The sequence below is a fragment of the Aquila chrysaetos genome, chromosome 3, assembly GCF_900496995.4.
Source record: "Aquila chrysaetos chrysaetos chromosome 3, bAquChr1.4, whole genome shotgun sequence".
NCBI classification, from domain to species: Eukaryota; Metazoa; Chordata; class Aves; order Accipitriformes; family Accipitridae; genus Aquila; species Aquila chrysaetos.
The window spans coordinates 23261658-23282608 of record NC_044006.1 but is presented as its reverse complement, the minus strand read 5'-3'; the positions used below and the strand labels follow the sequence as shown (position 1 = coordinate 23282608).

At 37.3% G+C, this 20951-nt stretch overlaps 1 protein-coding gene across 2 annotated transcripts in view; it reads right to left on the bottom strand.

The window, feature by feature from the left end:
* Positions 1 to 20951, bottom strand: part of ULK4 (unc-51 like kinase 4) — a 264773-nt gene that overhangs the window by 63081 nt on the left and 180741 nt on the right. For both annotated transcript variants that reach the window (XM_041122173.1, XM_030007779.2), the window contains 2 exons: positions 2323 to 2489; positions 812 to 910 (listed from right to left, as the gene is read on the bottom strand). In XM_041122173.1, coding sequence (XP_040978107.1) covers positions 812 to 910; positions 2323 to 2489 — 266 coding nt within the window. The remainder of the gene's footprint in view (positions 1 to 811; positions 911 to 2322; positions 2490 to 20951) is intronic.

The following is a 20951-nucleotide window of genomic DNA, read 5'->3' as shown; positions in this document are numbered from 1 at the left end:
ACCTGGAAAGGATAGTGTGATATGTCACAGGGAAATTCTCACATGCCATTTTTATGGGTTTATGTTGAATAAAAGGCTGAGGCAGCCTCTAAAAACCCTGTCTGGCTCAAGAAGCATTCCTCTACTACAAGCTATTACACACAGAGCCAATACAAATCTCTTGCACAATATGATGGAGGTTGAGCTGATGGGATGCGTCAGGGCCACAATACAGCACTCTGTGGAGATCTCAACGCAGCGCTGTGACACCTAGTAAACCCTGGAAAAGACTGACTTCAGACAGACAGACTTCAAAGATGTTAACAGATCACCAGGGACCATTCCCACTCAGAAATCCCTCAGGTTCATGTTAAAATAAAACTAACCCCTTGAGAAAAACTCAGAAGGCTCAAACCCAACAAAATAATATTAAAAGGCATCACTCGCTGCAAACTAATTTTAGATTTACTGAATTTTCTAATGGTAGCAGTACTTGTTGTTTCACATTTTGAATAACATCCTTTCCCTATGCAGTGATCACTAGTCCATTCTAAAGCGCTAAAATTTGGCTGTACATATGTATCTGAATTGAGAATCTGCAGCCTGCCCCTCGTCCCACTTCTATGCTTGGGACAGACTTTGACATCACTGGTAACCTGCAAGTCACTGTGACCTGCAATTTCTTAAAATTTGTTAGAGTCTTTCCTTTGTACTAGGTGGGAGCTCATAAACAATGGAGAACTAGCAAACAGAGCTCTAAGATCTTGAATTCAGTTGAATAATTCTAACTTCAGCAACATTCCAAAAGGCTTACAAACAAGCAAATTCTCACCAGTTGAATAAGCAGGCTAATTAGGTCCATCAGGGGTTTATTGATAAGCAGAAGGTCTTCAGCAGCCTGTGTGTCCCCTCCTGCGCCAGACTTCTGTGCCTTAATGACATGAGAAGAAAAAAAAAAAGCAACCTTGGTGACTGTTCAGCTATGAGAAACAAATTGGGTCCATTAGTTAGTCAAAGTTTGAAGGAGACTTATACACTCTTTTCTAGTTAAGTATTCCTGGGCTCCCAATGAGCACTTATGCTCCCTGTGTCTGTAACAATAAGCACAAAGCAAAAGGGACTCATGCTGTCATGGCCATTCTGCACAGGCTGAATATACTGACCTATGTGACATTTCTTCAGCAAAATGCTATAACCTGTATACGCAAAAGATATCTCTAAAGCCATAAATGTTTTATGTATTTGTGTTCTCTTTCAACACAATGTGCCTATTTTAACATTACAGTTCAACTATTTTTTTTTCCTTTGTCAGGAACAATTTTAAGTGCAACTCAAAACAAGAAAATCAAGGTGACCGAAAAGTTAGGATTCTCAGCAATAATGTCCAATTTTGCCCTTCTGACTCACTTTGTATCCTGAAATATTCATAACATATTACAATAATTTAAATAATTTTTGAAATAGGAATAATAAAATCTTCAAGTGACCAAAGTCTGTGATAAGATCTATTACTACTTGTAATTCTGACCATTGTCATACCCCCTCATCAAAACACACTGCCATCATGACCCATTCCTGCCCCAAGACACCAGAAGGGTCTGCTTGCAAGATTTTTTATTTAACTTCATTATCTTGCACCAGCTTTGGACCATGACCCTATACAGTTGAGCTGCTAGAGGAAAATGTAAACATTTTGTCTAAAGAACACATTTAAAAATCATTTTGTATTCTGTTTCATTTAAAGCTCAATCCTAGAACCATCATCCAAGTGTAATACCTGAGGATTTTCGTTTGGTTAAGTGAGCACAGGAGCAAGGAGGAGAACGTCTTCATTGGAGGAGGAAGTCCTACCAATGCTGTGATTTGCAGTGGTTCAAACAGGAACTTGGAAGGCAAATTGAGCAGCATAAGAGAGGAAATGCTTTTGTCGGTGCACATGCAAAGGTTACATATGCTCTTCGTGTATAGTAATCACATGTGATTTATAATAAAAAGATGATGTTTTTTATGGAATAATCTTTCTTCTTCTAAAATGAATGGAAGAAAAATGCTTTGAACTATCATCAAGCAAATGTTGAATTAAGCCACTTATGGAATACAGAAATAAAACAGTCAACTGGGATCTGTGTTTCCAGCACACAGTGAGGCTAGTATATATAGTCTAGCCAGGTAACTATATGAGACAGTAACATGAAGTTGAAAAATACGTGCTTTTCTCTTTGCACCACACTAAAAAAAAAATCAATAAAACCAGAATAGTGGGCATTTCATTATTTAGGATAACAGAAAGTTATCTAAAAAATTGTTTAAGATGGTGATGACCCCATCAAATAAATTCCATACCTGTAATGTCTGGCGCACAATGTTTGCTGTATACATCAGCATGCAGTGCAAAATGTCAAGCAAGGACAGAAGCAGTGCATTTTCTGTCTTGGAGCTGCTTTTATCATCTGCCTCCAAGTACAGAGCTACGGTTTCTATTAGGAGATTACAGATATGATGAGCCAGTCCTACACAGAAAGTGAGACAAAAAAAAGAAATAGACTATCAGGAAAAGAACAATGTGGAAGGTAGTTAAAAATAATAGATTAGGATAAAAACAAAATTTCACATACATTATGAATATTTATTAAATTTCCTCTTTTTCTCCATTTAATAATTACCTCCTCTCCTATTCTGTTTGGAGCGGCTCATAATGAGAGTTAAACTGATACAATCAAGTTTGCTAACTGCATGGAAAATTATGTAACATTCATTAAATAAAGACATACTTTGAATCCTAAACTTTTCTGGAGCATGCTGGTACACAAGTCTCCTTCACAACACTCCCGATCACAAGAATTAAGCAATTTCTCCAGGCTGTTACCAAATGACACATCAAGGTCGGAGGCTAAAGTTTTCTTTCTTAACTGGTCTACCAATTGCAACCTTCCCTATATGCTTTAATTGTAGAACTGAACAGTGTTATGCTTAACATAGAATATATTCAGAAGAGCATTATAAATGAAATACCGAATACGACACCTAAAATGTTATTAAGATTTGTTTGACTGATGGTAGTAAAAAAGTTTCCCAAAAATACCTTCTTGTTTTGAAGCATTTTTTTAAGCTTCTTTGGAATTTTATAACATCAGCTCCTGTGGCTTGCTTAACCCAGAGATCAATTGACATATCAGAAAAAATATAATCCCTTTCAAGGCAACAACGATTCAATCCAGAATCTTTCTCTCTTTCAAATACAAAGTGACTGAGTTCATTACATTTGATCTTAATCTTTTTCTTTCAGAGTTTCATAAGGAATGAAAGATACTTTGTTCCTCACCAAGAACATAATTAGGTTTGCAAACTACCTGCTTTTAAGCTGGCAATTAGCCATACTGTGACTTGGGTGCACATACGTACTAACACTGTAGTATATCAGTATATTAGCTTCTAGTCCCCATGACTGTCAAAAACAACTGAAGTATTTCACTGATTTCACAGAAATAAAAAGACCGCTTTTATAAGTTCTCCTTTAAAAGTAATTGTATATATTTTTACAAACAACAGTACAAGATTAAAATGAGACATTGTAGAATACAATATGTAATTACACCATTCAGCTTTTGAGAGTAGTCAAATCTGTAGGGTGTTGAACTATTTTGGCTTTAAAAGATGCCCCATCAATTAACTAAACTTCCATGAAATATTTTCCTCCCCTATTCATCACCCTTAATACTTTCTTCAGGAAATTAAATACAAAAACATTCATTTAGAATACAGTTACAGGTCAGGATCAGTAAGACCTGCAGTCTTCTTATATCTCACATCTTTTGTGTTTTTATGATTACTAGCATTATTCTTTCACAACAGTTTGATTGATGGACTACAGCTCAGTCTAAGCTTTGAATTTCCTGGAGTTTTGTCTGCATAAACCAAACTCTCAAAATTATATCAGTCTAATCTCACACATTTAATTTCCTTCTCCTTTTTTAAAGTACAATTTCTGCTGCAGTTCTGAACACTTCATACAAAATGGATAGCATGCAGAGACACATTTAAGTGATGTCACCAATACCCACCAAGAAGAAAAAAACCAGACATAATTCTATGTCTACCCGATACAAAACTTGTGGTTATTCTATGCCTTTTTTCACTAGGCTAAATTAGAATAAACCTAAGAAAACAGTCCAGTAAGAGCTGGTCCCTATCAAAGCAATGTCTGCAAAATTGCCTGCAGGGATATGTCCAAGTACACTCTGTTTCTCCCTGTATATGACCACAAAACCCACAGCCACATCAAAATGAATGAGTCACCTGATTATTTCTAGATGGCTTACATAGAACTCTTAAGACAGTGACTTGGAGAGCAATGCTGAGAAGGCCACTTTCAAATGAAGGCATTGTATGGGTCAACATCAAGAATTTTTTCAGCAGTAGTCCTCTCTGCATTTATAGAACTAAGTAGGGAATGACTAGTAGTGAATGAAACCAAAGGATCTGTGTCTCTGATAGGCAATCCTTTCCTGTTCAACTTTGAAGAGATTATTCCTTTGACTGTACCAGCCTGAGTCTCACAACTGCCTCATTTCTGCTCTTTGGTGAACAGGGAGGTAAACCAAACGCTCAACCTTCTCCCCACCCATTGAGACATGAATAATACAATCACCTAGATTTTATTCTCTTGAAGTATTTACATCCTAAGGGTAAGTGTATTAGCAACCCTGCCTCCAAACACCTGAAATACACCAGAATATTCACATTTACTTAGTTAACTAAAACATCAGAATTAGTGGATTTTATATAGGTAGATACATGCTCACACAGAGTTATATGTACAAAGATATGAAAGTTAAAGTTGGAAATTCTGGGGAAAAAAACCACTTTTCCTGGACCTAAAATACCTTTGCAAAATTTAACACATCAAATCTTTATAATAAAGACATCTAAAATTAAACACCGGTGCAAAATGTTCCCTAACTCGCTGCATGATTCATACAGAAACCTGATAAACACTTGGTTCCACAGATAAAAAAATAAAACAGACTGACCCCTTGGCCAAGTAAATACAGTTCCAGACATGCTCTTTAAAACAGTGTATTGTGTCACAACAAAATGAAAATTGGAGGCCACAATTGTAGACATGGAAATACACTCCTTGCTTACACCACAAGACAAAATACACATTCTTTGTCCTCAGAAGAGAAAGTTGGGAAGCAGGTGTAACTTACAGTGACCATGACAAAATGCAACAGAATTTTAACTGTAAATGCACTGTAAGAAGTTTACAGTGCCTTGGCCACTGGCACTGTAACCAGTTTACTCAAAAGGTAACTATTAAGATCAAGACTGACATGTCTTAGCATTCCAAAAACTGAATACCAAAACAGACAGTCTGAAAAAAGAGGGTGCAATTGTTAAAAAAACAAAACAAAACAAAACAAACTGTATTCATAATTCAGTAAATCATAATATAAACATTGCATATGGATCTCTAAGTTTCAGAAGATACATTGAAGGTTTTCTCCCAAATTTTACAACTGATTCAAGAACCACATTCTTCTTAATTTCCAATAAAGCCTAAACCAATATTTATCTTTAAAAACTTCAGACAATATATTTCTGAGTCATATTTAACAGACATAACAGTAATTCTCAACTCTTCATTAGGAAGCAAAAATAGGCTCTGATTCAAAACGCACACCCTATGCACTCCTGAACTTTGGAAGTGGTGGATCTGAATCTGAATTCTGTACTGTAGAGGAGAGCTAAATGCGATTAAATCGAGGAAGATTGTTCTACTGAGAAAAGCTACATATTTTTAAGTATTCTGGTACTTCCAAGTATGTTGGCAATAGTCCACTTTTTCACGAGAAAAGTCTTAGTGATGGTTTACATGGGTTAAAGTAATGCATCATATTTTCTTTTAGCTAGGCATTTCTTATTAAGAGAATTAAGTAAAAACTTACTATTTAACTTATTATAGATTTTTTATTACTCTATTAATTTGCAAATTTCAGCAAACAATTAAAATATATCACATCATATCATTTATACCTATAGTTATAGTTTAAATTTGTTACAATACTTCACAGTGCACTAGTCATGCTTTATATTTATTTGTAAAAGGAGGATCTTCAAAATATCAAGCCTCAGTGCAGTTCTCTGCTATTCAAATTTTGCAGAAAAACAAGGCAAAACTTGGATTTTGTATTAGAATTATTGGGTTTATAAATTAATATAACTACAATTAAACAAAGAACCTGTTCTAATTGCAGTCCAAGATGCATAATATGTATTAAAAGGACTGCATCCAAAATTCCTAGCCATAGTTTTACAGCATTTGACAAACCTAGTGCTCACAGCAGAGTATTTCTCCTGCCCAGAGACCCCTGCAATGAACTGAACACGTTGCTAATAGTGCTTTATGAATGTGGACTGTGATGACTATGCTTGTGTTTTACAAATCTTTTCAAAAGATAAAAGGAGTCTTTTGGCCCGTGATACAGCTAATCGGACACAATGTGCCATGATACCTTCTGGAATGAAAGCTGAGAGGAGATATTTTATTCTCACCTATTAGCAAGATGGATAAAGGAAAAGAAATCTTCACTTCCAAATCATACGAAACATCAAAGGACAGCCTAGGAAGCAATCTTCTAGGCAATCCTTTCATGCCTACCAGCAATTAGAGCATTCAACAGACCTGTCTGCTTCCAGCTGAAGAAAATGTTAGAGCAGGTGCACTTCCTCCGAACAATGCCACCGTGCAGCCAAGAAGCCAGCAGCAAAACCCTCAGCCCGGCAAAAAGGTTTCGCTTTGTTCCTTTCTACACGCTGCTCTCTGGAGAGCTGTTTTTTCCATTTGTATCGCACCTACACAAGTGACTCCCCAGGGATATTACCAAATATATATTCACTAGACTTTTCTTCCTTCTTTTACTTACAGAGTGGACCTGCTTGGGTTTTTTGCCCCCTGCCCCCCCCCCCCCCCCCCCCAAAAAAAAAAAGACTCAAAATAATAACATATCGGGAACTAGAAATTATATCACCAGACTAACTGGAAAACATATTTCATAATCTTTTTAATGTTAATGATAAAACTCAAAAATATTGCTAAGAAGAAACACAGGACTGTAGTCTGATAGATTTTTTCACACAGGAATTAGTTCCTCAGTACCTGAGCACCTAAGATAATCCATCATGTCATAAAGATTCTTCATTAAACCCTATTTACCTACATAAACCTGGGATTTAATTTGCATTCTTTGCATCACAGACCTACTACTCAAGGTATCCTGTTTTGAACAACTGAAAATAGGCAACATAAAGCAAATGGTGTCTTTAGGGTAATGGCATTTTTAAAAGAGGTTCATTGCTTTTATGGCTATTTTTGTTTATTATTTGTTACTGGTTATGTTTTAGGAACTACTTGTCTTAGTACTATAGTATTATTGAGGGAAGAATAAATTAGGATAGAAAATTAGATCACCACTGATTTCAAGATTTGGTGAGTTATGAATGTTAGATCAAGTGGAAAGAAAACGATAGGGCTGTTGAACACATCAATTCCATGACTGCTGCCCTGAAAATTATTCTCTATTCTGATCTTAAAAATTAATAGCATCTAAAAAAGTAAATTTTGCACATATTGGATAGTCTATTCCCAGTACCGCGACTGGACATTTTGTGACTGAATAAAGAATCACTAGGTCTGAGGAACAAAAATCTCATTTGGATTTGTCACAGTGCAGCGGTCAAGGATCTCCACAGCTTCCCTTTGCAGGAAGGGTCTGTGGCTCAGCTTTTCCTACCCACGTGGCAGGTAGGGCACTCACCAATGGTGCCCAAGCAGGCAGTCCTGCCCTCACATGCAAGAAAATGGATGTGGTAAGGATTATGACAACCAGGGAAGAAAAGCCAGTTATCACCTTTGCTACCTGGGAAGTACTGTTATCTTGAGTGTGGATGCCTGAGAGGAACACAGACCTGACATTCTCAGTGGAGATTTTTTGGCTTTGAGTCAGTCAAAGCACGACATAGCTCTACTTCACTTTTTCAGGACTGGCAACGTTTAGTGGTTATTGTTAGAAGGCAGTTTATAGGTGGCATCTTTCACTTGTGATGAAAGAGTGCAGAACTGATGACTCCCCAGGGAACCATGTCAAACTCTTCTCAGCCAAAGAGAATCCTGCCAACACAGAAATTTACTTTCTTCTAAAATGTAATCTATGGAACAAACATGTAGGTGATTAAGACCAACAGGGGTATAGAACAGCAAACTAGAAGACAGAAAACCAAGTGGATTCTCTCATTAAAAAAATAATTATCTAAGTGTGATAAAAGATAGTAAAAATGCCACTTGAACAATTTAGGAATAATAAAATCACATACTGTTGAATATGCTTGACTGGTCAATACAAAAATACTAAAATATAACAAATTATAGCAACTAGGCTAGACTGTGGTTGTTCTATATGAAAAGATGTGGTTAGAATGACATACACAGAAGAGGAACATTTCTGAAAGTATAATCACTAATCCCTTGGGAGTTCCTGATTTGCTGCTTCTTTTGAAAATGAAAAAAGAAAAAAAAAAAAAAAGAGAGAGGGGAAAAAAAGAAAAAAAACCCCAGAGTTTCCCATCTTAGAATCTTGTTAATGTTTCTGTGACAAAATTTCAAGTGAATTCAAGTTTTTGTGTCAGATTGACTCAACCACACTGTAATTAATTCAGAAAAGATATCCAAGCTGTTTGAAACTAAGTTCACCGCACAGGTGGGTACGTGGCATCAAAGTTTTGAAGGCAGGGCATTTTGTTCTAGACAAGATTTACTGACATGGTCCTTGTTCCTAGGAGTATAACTCATTGAACATGAACACAAACTTGTTCAACAGGGATAGAATGAAGGATCAGAAGGTAACTTTCTTTGGAAAACAGTTTTAAGAACATCCAAATGCTTTCTAGTTCTATCAGAAAAAAAAAATCCACAATTTTTATGAGCAAATACTACATAACTATGGACTGTAATGATGTTCAGGGGATCTGTTCACAGTGTTGGTAAGACATTAATAGTGTCTCATTTCAGCAGTCAGGTTTGATTTGTTTGGATGCCATGCTGTTGGTACCACAGCCTCTAGAAATTCTACCTGTTTCTTACATTCTGTAAGTAGCTGAGAATAATTGGACATTTACTACAAAAAGATAAGTGAAAAACATAACAGAAAGGTAGGATCCACTGAAAAGCTACACACAAACTTTAAATACTCATATCAGGCAGCTTGTGAGACTGGACATAAAAGAAACATTTCTTTTAAAATTATTTATTCAAATTAAACTTTTGCTCTTCAGAGATGAAATTTAATACCCAGCAGTGTCATAAGACTTGCTGCCAGTTCTGTCACTAATGCATATGTTATGTACATCACAAATATGCTGCTTTTTTGTTAATTGGGGAGCATAAGGCCCTTGATGCATGTAAAATCGAGTGCTATCATCCCAAGAGGTAACTGACCGAACAGTAGAGTACAATGCTAAGGCTGCCTGACAGACATTGATTTTGTAAACAGCTTTGTTGACGGCAAACACTAGTTCTTCCCAGGTGTTTGCTAGTGATCAATTGTTGGAGGTTATCACCCCTACAATTGTGCATGAGAGTCCATGCATGAGACAGACAGGATGTGAGTACTCCCTAGTCTCCCCTGACAAGCCGTGCTAGGCTGCTTTAAACCATTCAAACGCGTAGCCTGCATTAACCCATCTGATTTTGCTTGAAGCACATTCACACACTCAAATGACCCTTCTGGCTGGAAGACCTGGGGAGTGATGGAAGTAATACAGTGACTTCATGGGGTATACATTTCAAACATTTCTGTCCCCAGTTCTGCATATATTAAACACCTAACTTGCATTCTTTTCATATGGATTTAAGCATTTTTGTTGATACAGTCTTTCAATATGTCAGTTGTGCAGTACTTGCAAGCACAAACTTCCACCACAAAAAAAAGTATTAAATAAACCAAGACTGTAATAAGACAAAATCACATTATCTGGATTGACTATTATTAAGCAAACTCTACAGCAGCTTTTCAGTTAGATATTTTTCCCCATATGTCAGAGAGACGTTAGAGCTTGTAGTCCATTTTATAAGGCATAGTAATTCTACAGCATGCTATACTTCAAGTCAGATCCCAATACACCCTATTTCATCCCTTACAAGGTGTCAACTAAAATAAAATCTCTTGGTTTTGTCAGACAGAAGTTAGATGATGCTGAGGAGATTTTGCAAACAGCAGGTTTTAATGATCTGCGTGAGGAACAAGAATATCTAACACGACACCTTACTTTTTGAGACACAACAGTCTTTAAAACCTCCTTTAAAACTAGCCTGAGATATCAGCGGTTGTTGCTTCACAATAACATGGAAGAAATTCTGCTTGCATGTTGTGAATTAATATATAGTGTATGCTTTTTCAAAAAACAAAGACTGCATGAAGTCCTCAAATTAATGGCAAAAACTAGACAAAAAGTTCTTCACCGGATCAAAATCTGTTATTTTTGTTAGATGAGGAATTCTTTGCATTCAGCAAGATTCAGTCAGTAAAGATTCAATAAAGACATTTGACTTACTGCTCAGAAAGATCAAGCCTGCAACAATTACCATGTGACAAAATACAGGGGGGAATTTATATCCTGGGCTTAATTTAGAACTAGAAATTCCTCTAAAGAGATTGCTATTTTAATAATAGACTTCCTGTCACACAAGATTAAACCCTGTTTATCTACTTCAACTATCTTAACGTGCTTCTGCTTTGGCATCAACTTTTCCTTCTACCAAAATCCTTGAGAGACCACATTCAAACTTTGAGAGCTGCCTTTTTGACAAAACCTGTACAGACCAGATATGAACAGCCTCAGAATGCAGATACAGCCCTAAACTGTTGTCACAAATTGACAGCATTCAACAGCTTTGAATGACGTTATCAGCACTAATTGCTCTAGCTAGGCCTTCAAGAGTCCCTGGACTGAAAGTGATAAGGACCAATGAGCCTTGGCTTCAGAAAATTCTCTGAAGTTTTCAGTTTTAAACTGCAGAAAAAAAAAACCCCACAGTTGACTCTTGTTCCCACATATATTCAGCAAAAAATAAGGGTAAAAACTCTATATATTTCCGTGTTGAAGAGTTATGCTCTGTAAGAAAAGATATTCAAGATTTATTCCCACTCCTCTTGGTCTATTTACACCAGTCTTCCATAGGATGAAAACTGACAGAGTAAAAATGCTTGGATTTTCAAGTGACAGTCTTTTACAATTGTTACAACTAGACCAGAGAAGAAAAGCAAAGGCTAGAGTATCCACTAAGCGGCACTTGCTGCTGGTTATTACAGCAAAACTGAATCTATGCCACAGTTTCCTGTAACAGCCTGTGTTATTCATCAATTAAGTTTACAACAGAAATGAAAGCTGACAACTAGTAATTGCAACTGTCCAAGGTGGTCTTGCTATATTTACACTTACATGATCAAAGGGCTTAAACAGAGGTCAGGATGTTACATGATAGTACATCTGGTTTTGCAGCTATGACCAGATTAAATTCTGGTGCCTTAAACCTACTCTGCTAGGTCACCTGTTTTCTGAATAAGTGTTAGGATAACTTTGACCAGCAGACTCTTTAATTTGCTATCATCTGGCCACACCAATAATGCCACATCTGATTAAATCTCTAAAATCTAACCACAGACTTTTCACCTCAGGTGTTGTTATCCTTCTTATTAAGTGGCTCAGCCATATGTCTTGTTTTGTTTGCATGGAAGCTTGTTCTGCTTTGACCTATCCACGATTTTCAACCTTACCACTGGGAACTTGGAGCTGGAACCCATCACACTGTGATCATGCTGTCACCTCAGGCTGTACCAAAAGCACATTACCCAATACTCATCATTAGTACAACCTAGACCAACAGAGCCTTCATTTTCTGTCAGCACAGCTACCTGATCCCAACTATCTTGGCTTCAAATGACTGCACTGAGCTAAGTCAGCTGGTACTACAGCTCAGCTTATTTAATCAAGAGGCAGTCCTGGCTCTGAAAGAATTGAAGGCCTGTGTGTGTTTGAATACTGTGTTCGATACCCTGTCTCCCCTATCTCAACAGGACCTATGGTGATAGGAGCATGGGTCTACTGACACTGGCTTGTGGACAGCCTGTACATTTTCTATGCAGGTAGCTGTTGCTGAGAGTAGTGGAGCCTGTGTATACAGTAACAGACTGGCTGAGACTCATGGGGAAACTTCTGCATAAGCACTGGAAGGAGATCACATAGAATGGTTTGGTCTACTAGGCTATCTTGGCCCAAGCCACCCAGTTTTGAAACAAAACCAGTGAACTATACCACCTTCCTCAACAACAAGCTGAACTGGATCCTGCTGCAGATCTTACGCTTTCACTGAGAATCTGGATTCTGCTTTGCTCAAGGGCAACCAATTTCTTCAGAAGTGAAAAAGATGTTAAGAACATTGATACAACTACAGTGAGAGAGGTGGGCACCACAGAACAGACAAGAGGGATTTGGAGAGCCAGGATTTTTTTGTTAAGCAGGTGCCCTGTGAAAGCGTGCAACAGAACAGCAAAAGAAACAGTATGCAAGTCCTGTTTTAGTACCTGTGCTGGTTTTGGCTGGGATAGAGTTAAATTTTTTCATAGCAGCTAGTCCGGGGCTACGTTTTTGATTTGTGCTGAAAATAGTGTTGATAGCACACTGATGTTTTAACTACTGCTGAACACTGCTTACACAGCATCAAGGCCTTTTCTGCTCCTCACACCACTCCACCAGCGAGCAGGCTGAGGGTGCACAAGAAGTTGGGAGGGGACACAGCTGGGACAGCTGGCACCAACTGACCAAAGGGATATTCCAGACCATATGGCATCATGCTCAGCAATAAAATTGGAGGGGAGGTTGGCAGGGGGGGCCGCTGCTCCCAGACTGGCTGGGCATTGGTTGGTTGGTGGTGAGCAATTTTTTTCATTTGCATCACTTGTCCTTCTTGGGTTTTTTCCTTCCTTTTTTTCTTACAATTTTATTTTATTCTTCTTATTATCTCTTTTTAATTATTAAACTCTTTTTACCTCAACCCACGAGTTTCTCACTTTTACCATTTGAATTCTCTCCCCATCCCACTGGGGCAGGGGGGAGTAAGCGAGCAGCTGTCTTGGGCTTAATTGCCAGCCAGGGTTAAAACTTGACAGTACCTTTTTCTTTTTCTCTACCATGTCTGCTCTGCTGAGCATAGGTGTTTATTAGGCATTAATGTACTATGGGGTCCCAGTAACTTTACCAACTTGTTCCAACACAGGCAGCCTCCACCATCCTATCCCAGGGTGTGCTTCATGTGTTCCTTCTTATGTGCCTTGGGCACTACCACTATGCACCTACATTTCTCTTCTAGCCTGCTTATGCCCAGACCAGTGATTCTAGAAAGCAAGTTCAGGCAAAGAAATTAAGTTCAAACTTTTTGTTTGACAAGATAACCAATGGTGGTGGAGGGAAAAGGGGGAGCTTGCAATGAAGGGCTCATGTTCCTTTGTTCCTCCCCCATGTTATCTCAAGTGAAGAAAGAAACTTTAAGGATGATAAAGTTTAACAGTAGCTTGAAAACAAAATAATAACCCCAGCATTTTCTAAGATAATGTGCTCTGCAACAGATTCCACACAGGTCACTGCTTCCATCTAGAATTCAGATCGTACAGAATGGTGGCATCAGGGCATATTTGATAGGGCTTCCCTCTGTTTATGTGAAGAAACACTTCTTCTGGTTCAGAGAGAAAGCTAGTATGTCAAACGGCTTTAGGGATGCCCAATGAGTTTCAGTACAGGAGCACACACTTTTCCAGATGGAACTAACATGCAGTTGCTACCTGTAAATACCTGAGATCTGCTCAAAATTTTGGCTCTGCTCTGTTTGAACTAGGGTTGTCCTTTACCTTTGTTCATCAACATTTTTAGAAAGAGAGAACTGACCAGGCTTAATGAAGATTGTGCTTCAAGGCAGAGGGACTTTGGAAGTAGGCTACAAAAAGTGAAGTCTGGATCTAGTGAATCTGGATCTATGCCACATAAAAGCAGCTCTGATGGGAAGGCCAGAGGAATTAAGACCTGTGAAACTGAACTGTCAACAAATTATGTGAGAACTGAAGAGAAGCTGCAACAAGTAGACACCAGAAATGAGAAATGTATACAATTAAGTTTTCAAGAGAAACAACTTCACAGCAAGTAGAGTTCAAGCATTTTGCACAACTTCGCCTGCCAGAATACTGCACTGAACTGGGATAGTGGGCTACAATTCAGCCTGGGAGATCGGGCAACACAGGCAGCACCAACACTAGTCAGTGTGATGGGTCTGAATTAGGAGGTTATTGTCAAGAGTTGTCAGTTACTGCCTTCTAGAAGTGTTACTGTAGCTGGTTACAAGCATGACCATATGCACACCTTTCATGACTACAGGTTTTCTTGCAGGGGGCTAGGCAGAGCCCCCAGTCAGTTCTCGCACTCAGTCCTGACTGAGTATCTCTGTATCCAGGCTGATCCCGTAATGCACGGACCCAGTCTGAGTGACTGCCTGACCCATAGCCTAGGCAGGCAAAATCTTGTTCTTTCCATATCTTCCGTCAAAACCCCTAAACCTGCCTTGATAATCTGTTCCTTTGGGTATTGTATCTGCCTTTTCCTTATCTCGCTTATGACTTTTCCTCACAGTATAGGCAAAATACTGCCTCTAAATTAATCTTCTTGTGTTGCTGTTTGAATGCAACTCAAGCTCAACAACATTCAATGTAATTTCTGAAGAAAATGCATAGTAAATAACAGTTCGAGCATGTTTGTCTTGTAAGATAAGTAACAGCATAAACCCACACTTCATGTCATTCTGAGTTGGGTGGTGGGATCAAAATATACAATATCTGTGTTTATTCAGCAAAAACGTGTATGGGAAAGACTGTTGAGCCATCATGGATAATTTTACTGTTTTTTCAATCTTTATATAATACATATAGTAGCAGTAGTTTTGTTGTTATCCAGGGAAATAAGTCATATTTCATGGCTGTATCATTGGCTAAAAAGCTATATGTCACAATCTGGGCATGTTAGCTAGGAAACATGATCTTTTAAAAGTGTGAATAAATCCATTAACAACACTTTACTGGATTTTTGCCAAGTCTCACAGGAATAGGGATGAGAGGTTTTTGAGTAAGCAACCTGCAATATGATAAGCAAAGAAAGAATGGCCCTCAGGAAAGATAAGACAGTTTGAAACTAAATGGATGCAGGTGAACAATAAGTTTCCACTCTTTTTTTCCTTATCTTTTCAAAAGGTGGGTGGTAATGGGGGGGGGGGGGGGGGGGAGCGGAATTTTCCCAGTTTTTACAATCTCCTAAAAGACAGAAAAGAGCTTTAGACTTTATAAAGATATCCTATTTCTTCCCCTATTCATCTTAAAAATTCAAAGGGAAGCACATATCTTTTTCCTCAATCAAAAAGAAGGCACAGCCAGCTGATGCAATATCTTCTAACAATGTGGAGACATCTATGGAAACCTTTAAATCCTATTTATGAAACAAAAAAAACCCAACATTTATCAGGTTACAGGCTCTTTGAATGAAATGTTACACTGATTTGCTTAAAACTCACATCTGAAATCCACCACGTGCTCAAGTACATGTCTTTGCTGGCACACTTGTCTTCGTAAACCCTTCTTACATAAATATAATCTTGGGCCAATTAGAAAAAAGCTTAAGCTAAAATGAGACAAAATAATTTATTTTTTTTAAAAGGGTGGATAGACAAGTTTGTACCACATTTATGAAATGTATTTTAAAAAACCCCCAAATTTTATCATCAGGTAAGCATCTACATTTTTGTCAGAGGAGCTTAAATAACCACTGTCCCTCAGCTGGAGGTTTCAACTGTACATCAGTCAGGTTCCCCCAACAGCTGACTTATAAAAACTCACTATGTGCATATACATTGCTATAAAATGTAAATACCCACGGATACAAATAAACACATAATTAATTGCCATACCAAATCTACAAGGCATTGACCAAATGCCGTAGGAAAAACCCACCAGTTAAGGAGTGGTAACTTGCCTAAATAACTTGAACAAGAACACACTCACCTGAATATATACTGCCTTAAGGTGGTAGAAAATCCATGTGTAGACATGGATCTATGGCTTTAGGCTTCAAAAGAAATTTGCCTATAGAAATGAATTCTTAAATATGTAATGCACATAAAAATATAACTTACAGTGTTTGGAAAAATTAAGCTAAACAATACTATAAAATTAGATCCTGAATAGCAAAAGAAAAAGTCAAACTATAAAGACTACACACAAATGTTTTATTTTAGGGTAAAATTTGAAAAAAAAAAAATTAGGTAGAAAAACAAGAACATCACAGGAAAAGTCTCAAGTAATATAGACTACTATTTCATATTTGTGTAGAAATTGAGCTTTGGAAAGGCTTTAAAAATGCAAATAACTTCAGTTTCTCCATTATGATATACTACCCTTTCTGCTTTAAAAAGAAAATTATTTTAAAGTTTAATTGTCCAATGGTTTGAACAGATTATTTTGTGAGATAAACACATTTGTTCAGTCCACAATTTTCCTGAAAATAACTTAGAAGACAAAAATATCTGGCTGGCAGGGAGCTACAACAACTATTGAAAACATCTAAAACAAAAGAAAAAAAATCCAAACCATTCTTTAAACCAGTGAAAAACCTTAGATTTCATTTATCTGTCCACTACATAGATCTGGTCCTGCCAAAACTGGTGCTTGTTTTTAGCAATTGACAAAATGAACTTCTTTCAGCAGGATCAAATAAGTGCATCTGAAGATGACCATTATCCCTATGGCAGAGTAATGATTGATATAGTTTAATTTTGTGTATAGTGCTTTGTACGTTTGCAACTTTACACTTACCCCAAATTGGCAGTGATACATTGCTTTCATACTGAGACTGTTCTAACAGCTAGAATAGAAAATATATGATAGCTTTACAACCTATGACATAGTAACCACATTCAAACTGGGTCTCTTCAAACATAGTTACATTTTTTATTTCATCCCTTAATATCATCTTTTAGCTTACTAAGTATATGTGACAAGCTACACAGGGACATCTCCATAACTAGATTTTAACTTATTATCTGTAACAACTTAAATAGTTTGTGTCATCAGAGTTAACTTGTAGCCAATATGATAGTTACACATTTACCAAGTTACTCAAATCCACTAGTGCTAATACATATGATTCGAGTTGCATTTCATGGGAGTACTAGCATAATGTCTAATAATGCAGGAAAAGCAGCACCTAGAGTGAATGCAAAGACAACAATCTCTAGAGGGGAAGAAAAAAATATCATTTTTATGGCTAAGTGGGCAAGAAGGAGCATAAGGCTTTGAAGACTTTTTCCTTTTTCACATTCCTGAGTTTGTCATCAGAAAACCTTCAGATATCCCCATCCTCAGATGGAAAAATTGATGCCTTACATTTTAACATAAAAATCCCATTTTTCAAATGAGTTTTCTGCTTCCAAACATTATCAGAGTAATCACTCAGCCCAAACCTTAAGTCTTAGTTTTTGTCTAGGAATTGGATAGCAATAAAAAATGTCTGCTATGGTTGGCATATTAGAAATATGAAGACAGTGTAAGTTTTGAAATTGCTATATTTATTGAACTAACTTTGCACCGTTGAACTAAGCTGATCAGTTATATCATCAGATTTCTCCATAGCATGTCTCAGACTAGAACATCATGGAATTAAAAGATTTTGAACATTTTTTTTTTATTACTCCTTTCTCTTTCATCTGTTAGATGTTTAAATGAGGTATCTTAAGTAGTTTCAGCAGGCAGCTATGCTGCAAGATGATCTGCTTGGCTGGCCACAGGGATAGTACCAGGAAGCCTACTCCGACCACAGAAAAGGCCAGTCCTCTTCTACAGTACAGCACTAGCGAGACAAGATGTAACAACCTGTTGAGCCTTTATTAACTTATTTTATCCTTTGAAGTCTTGGCAAGCATGCTGTGACATTTTGCACCTTATGGGTACAGCTCTCGACAACAACAGGCTTGGTTCTACTTGAATGGCATAACTGTTTCTCACAGCAATTACCGTTTCTATTTTCATCCTTTTCAAATGGCTGTATTGTTGAATATCACAGGATGACACAGGTTATTTTTTCCTCAAAGACTTCACTACTACCATGCTATTTTGACATGATTCCCACTTATCTTTTATGATACCAGACTTCTAAGTTTACCCATGTGATGTTATACGCTTCCAACTGAGTGACTGGCATTTTGGGTCAGAAAAACATGCCTTAATACTGTTAAAAAACATTCTGAACTTCATAACATCATAGAATAGACTTCTTCAGGCTCCACCACCACTGACTTCTCATATAAGCTGTGACTCCAATGAACATAGTGACACACGACTACTATCTTTAGATGTTCAGAGAGATATCTGTGTGCTCAAGAGCTGAACTAACTACTACAATACTGGCAGGGAGCTGTGAAAGGCTTACATTCTGCATGGCAGGGGCTATAAGGTGTACACCTCCTAACTGAGGGACTTCCCTTGTCGCATCCAAATGATATAGAAGCAACATCTGCAACTACTCAGACAGGATGATACAAGTCTGTCCACACTTATTTGCTGTATTTTAAAATAATTTCTTACTTTACATTTATTTAACTGAGAACATTTTGTTTCTAAACATTAAATACAGAAAAATTGTTTTTAGGTTCTTACTCATATTGATTTCCCTAACTTATTCTCCCTACCAATCTTTCCATCCAGAATCACAATATGTTGCATATGAACTAAGCTTTATATTTGCTTAGGGTGATGTACAATAAGTGTGTATAAGTACTGCCATGAAACAACACATTTTCTATCTTCAGTCACTGAAGAAATATTCCTATATTGTATCCTGTAGAAGTTTTGCAGAAAACTCCTGCCTCCTAGGAATAAACAGGGTCTACTAAGGAATGAGCAAATGGCTTCAGAACCAGTCTGAATGTGCATCTGATTTCTTCACAGACTAAGTCTGTGGTTTTTGTTTGTTTGGTTTTTTGGTTAGTTTGGTTTTTTTTAAGGGCATATTAGTTTAAGTAAGGTATTCTACAGGATTTTATAACTACTGCCTTTCCCTTGCAAGTAGGCTTCTCCTGTATGACTAATCCATGGTCCTCTTCTTGAACACTGTCTTAGGAGTTAGTTAGTTCCTCCCATCTTAGAAGAAAATCCTGCAACTTTGAAGTCAGCTACTCCAACAACTCACTTGTATTCCTAAAATCAAAGTCCCATACAATGTCACACCAACGCCTTCTCAGTGTTGTACAGTAGCTCAGACTACTGCATAGGTGGGTGCAGCAGGGAGAAAGATCTGAGTTGCCAAGTTAGTGCCGTCTACTGCCTAATTTCATGAACACTGATGATTTAGCAGGTGAGAGAGAGCTGGCTAGGAAGCTAGAAGCTGTTCTTAAAAAGTGCGCTATGGGCAGTATAATCAAATGTTTTTTGGAGACTGAAGCTGAAGTACAATTGTCTGTGAGGAAGTGAAAGGTAGAAAAATATCCTCCAAAGATCCAGGCAAGTTAGAAACCTTTGGAGTCTATCTAGAAAGCTCAGAATTCATTGTCATTTACCTATCATTATGTTAAAGATCTGTGTATGTAAAAGAGTGACACACTTTTTTTTCTTTTTAAAAATTTTTTTTCAAGAAAATGGTTAAAGTTGGATGTTGGTCTCATGAGTACCACTTTTTGGATATGCAATATTTAACAGACTCTAACAATATGACACACGAAGACATCTGAAATCTAATTAATCTTTTGACATTTGACTAAAGTCAAAGCAGCAGACCACAAGATGAATGAGGATACCTCACCCATGAAGGCTGATCTTTCTTTCATAAGGTGCAAATGAGTTACAATGATCTGACTACAAAGTTTTTTGCAGATCTGTTCCTTTTTAATAGTTGTCCCTGCTGTAAGCACCTAGCATGCTTTCTTAATAGGATATTGAATATAACAACTGCTGCAGCTGACATTCTACTTTTCCACCAAAAGTCCTTCCTTAGTAACTTTAGCTTTTACACAAACTGCTTGAAGTACCACATACTACTAATAGTTGTTGCATTTTTACACAAAGACTATTTTTATTGTTCTAAACCCCACAATTTCACTTTTAATTTAGTTCCTGAGATTCAACAGCATTAACACATAAGGATTAGTTTAGGATTTGCTGTACTTTATAATGGAAACTTTTCAAACATTCAGACAAACTTCTTTGCTTACACTGCTAGTGGTGGTTAATTCAGGATAGTAGCCAAATACAGGATCACAGCAGCAGAGCCCGGAAAAGGTCATTCTGTTCAACATGACTGTACTGAACTTTATACATAAATCACCTCCTTGTAAGACCATCATGAAAAAAATTTGATAAACCATTTATGGAATACAATGAGATTCTAAAAAAGTAAACTCATTCGTAAGTAATACTGGGCTGCAAACAATTTACTAGATTGGCTTTGAATTACAGTGGAAAACTTTCCTAAAGACAGAGTTACTTGGAGTTATGTTTTATACACAATTAAAATGGCTGTTTATATAAACATAATAAATTTGAAGCATTATCAGGAAAAAATAGCTGCAGACAGACTATCAGAAGTTATCCACTGCATCCTATAAGACCTATTTTTGAGCAACCTGTTTTGTTCATTTCTTCAGAATGAGGATCGCGATGAAGCAGCTAAAGCCTTTGAAACACATTTCTCTACACTCTAATATACTATGTCCTACACTCTAACACACTATGTCCAAACGCTTCCTATAAGCAAAATGCACACGATGCAACAGTTAGAGTGAAGAATTTCCTTGCCTTTGAATATGACCTGGGAACAAACGGGACTCAAAGTTTGAA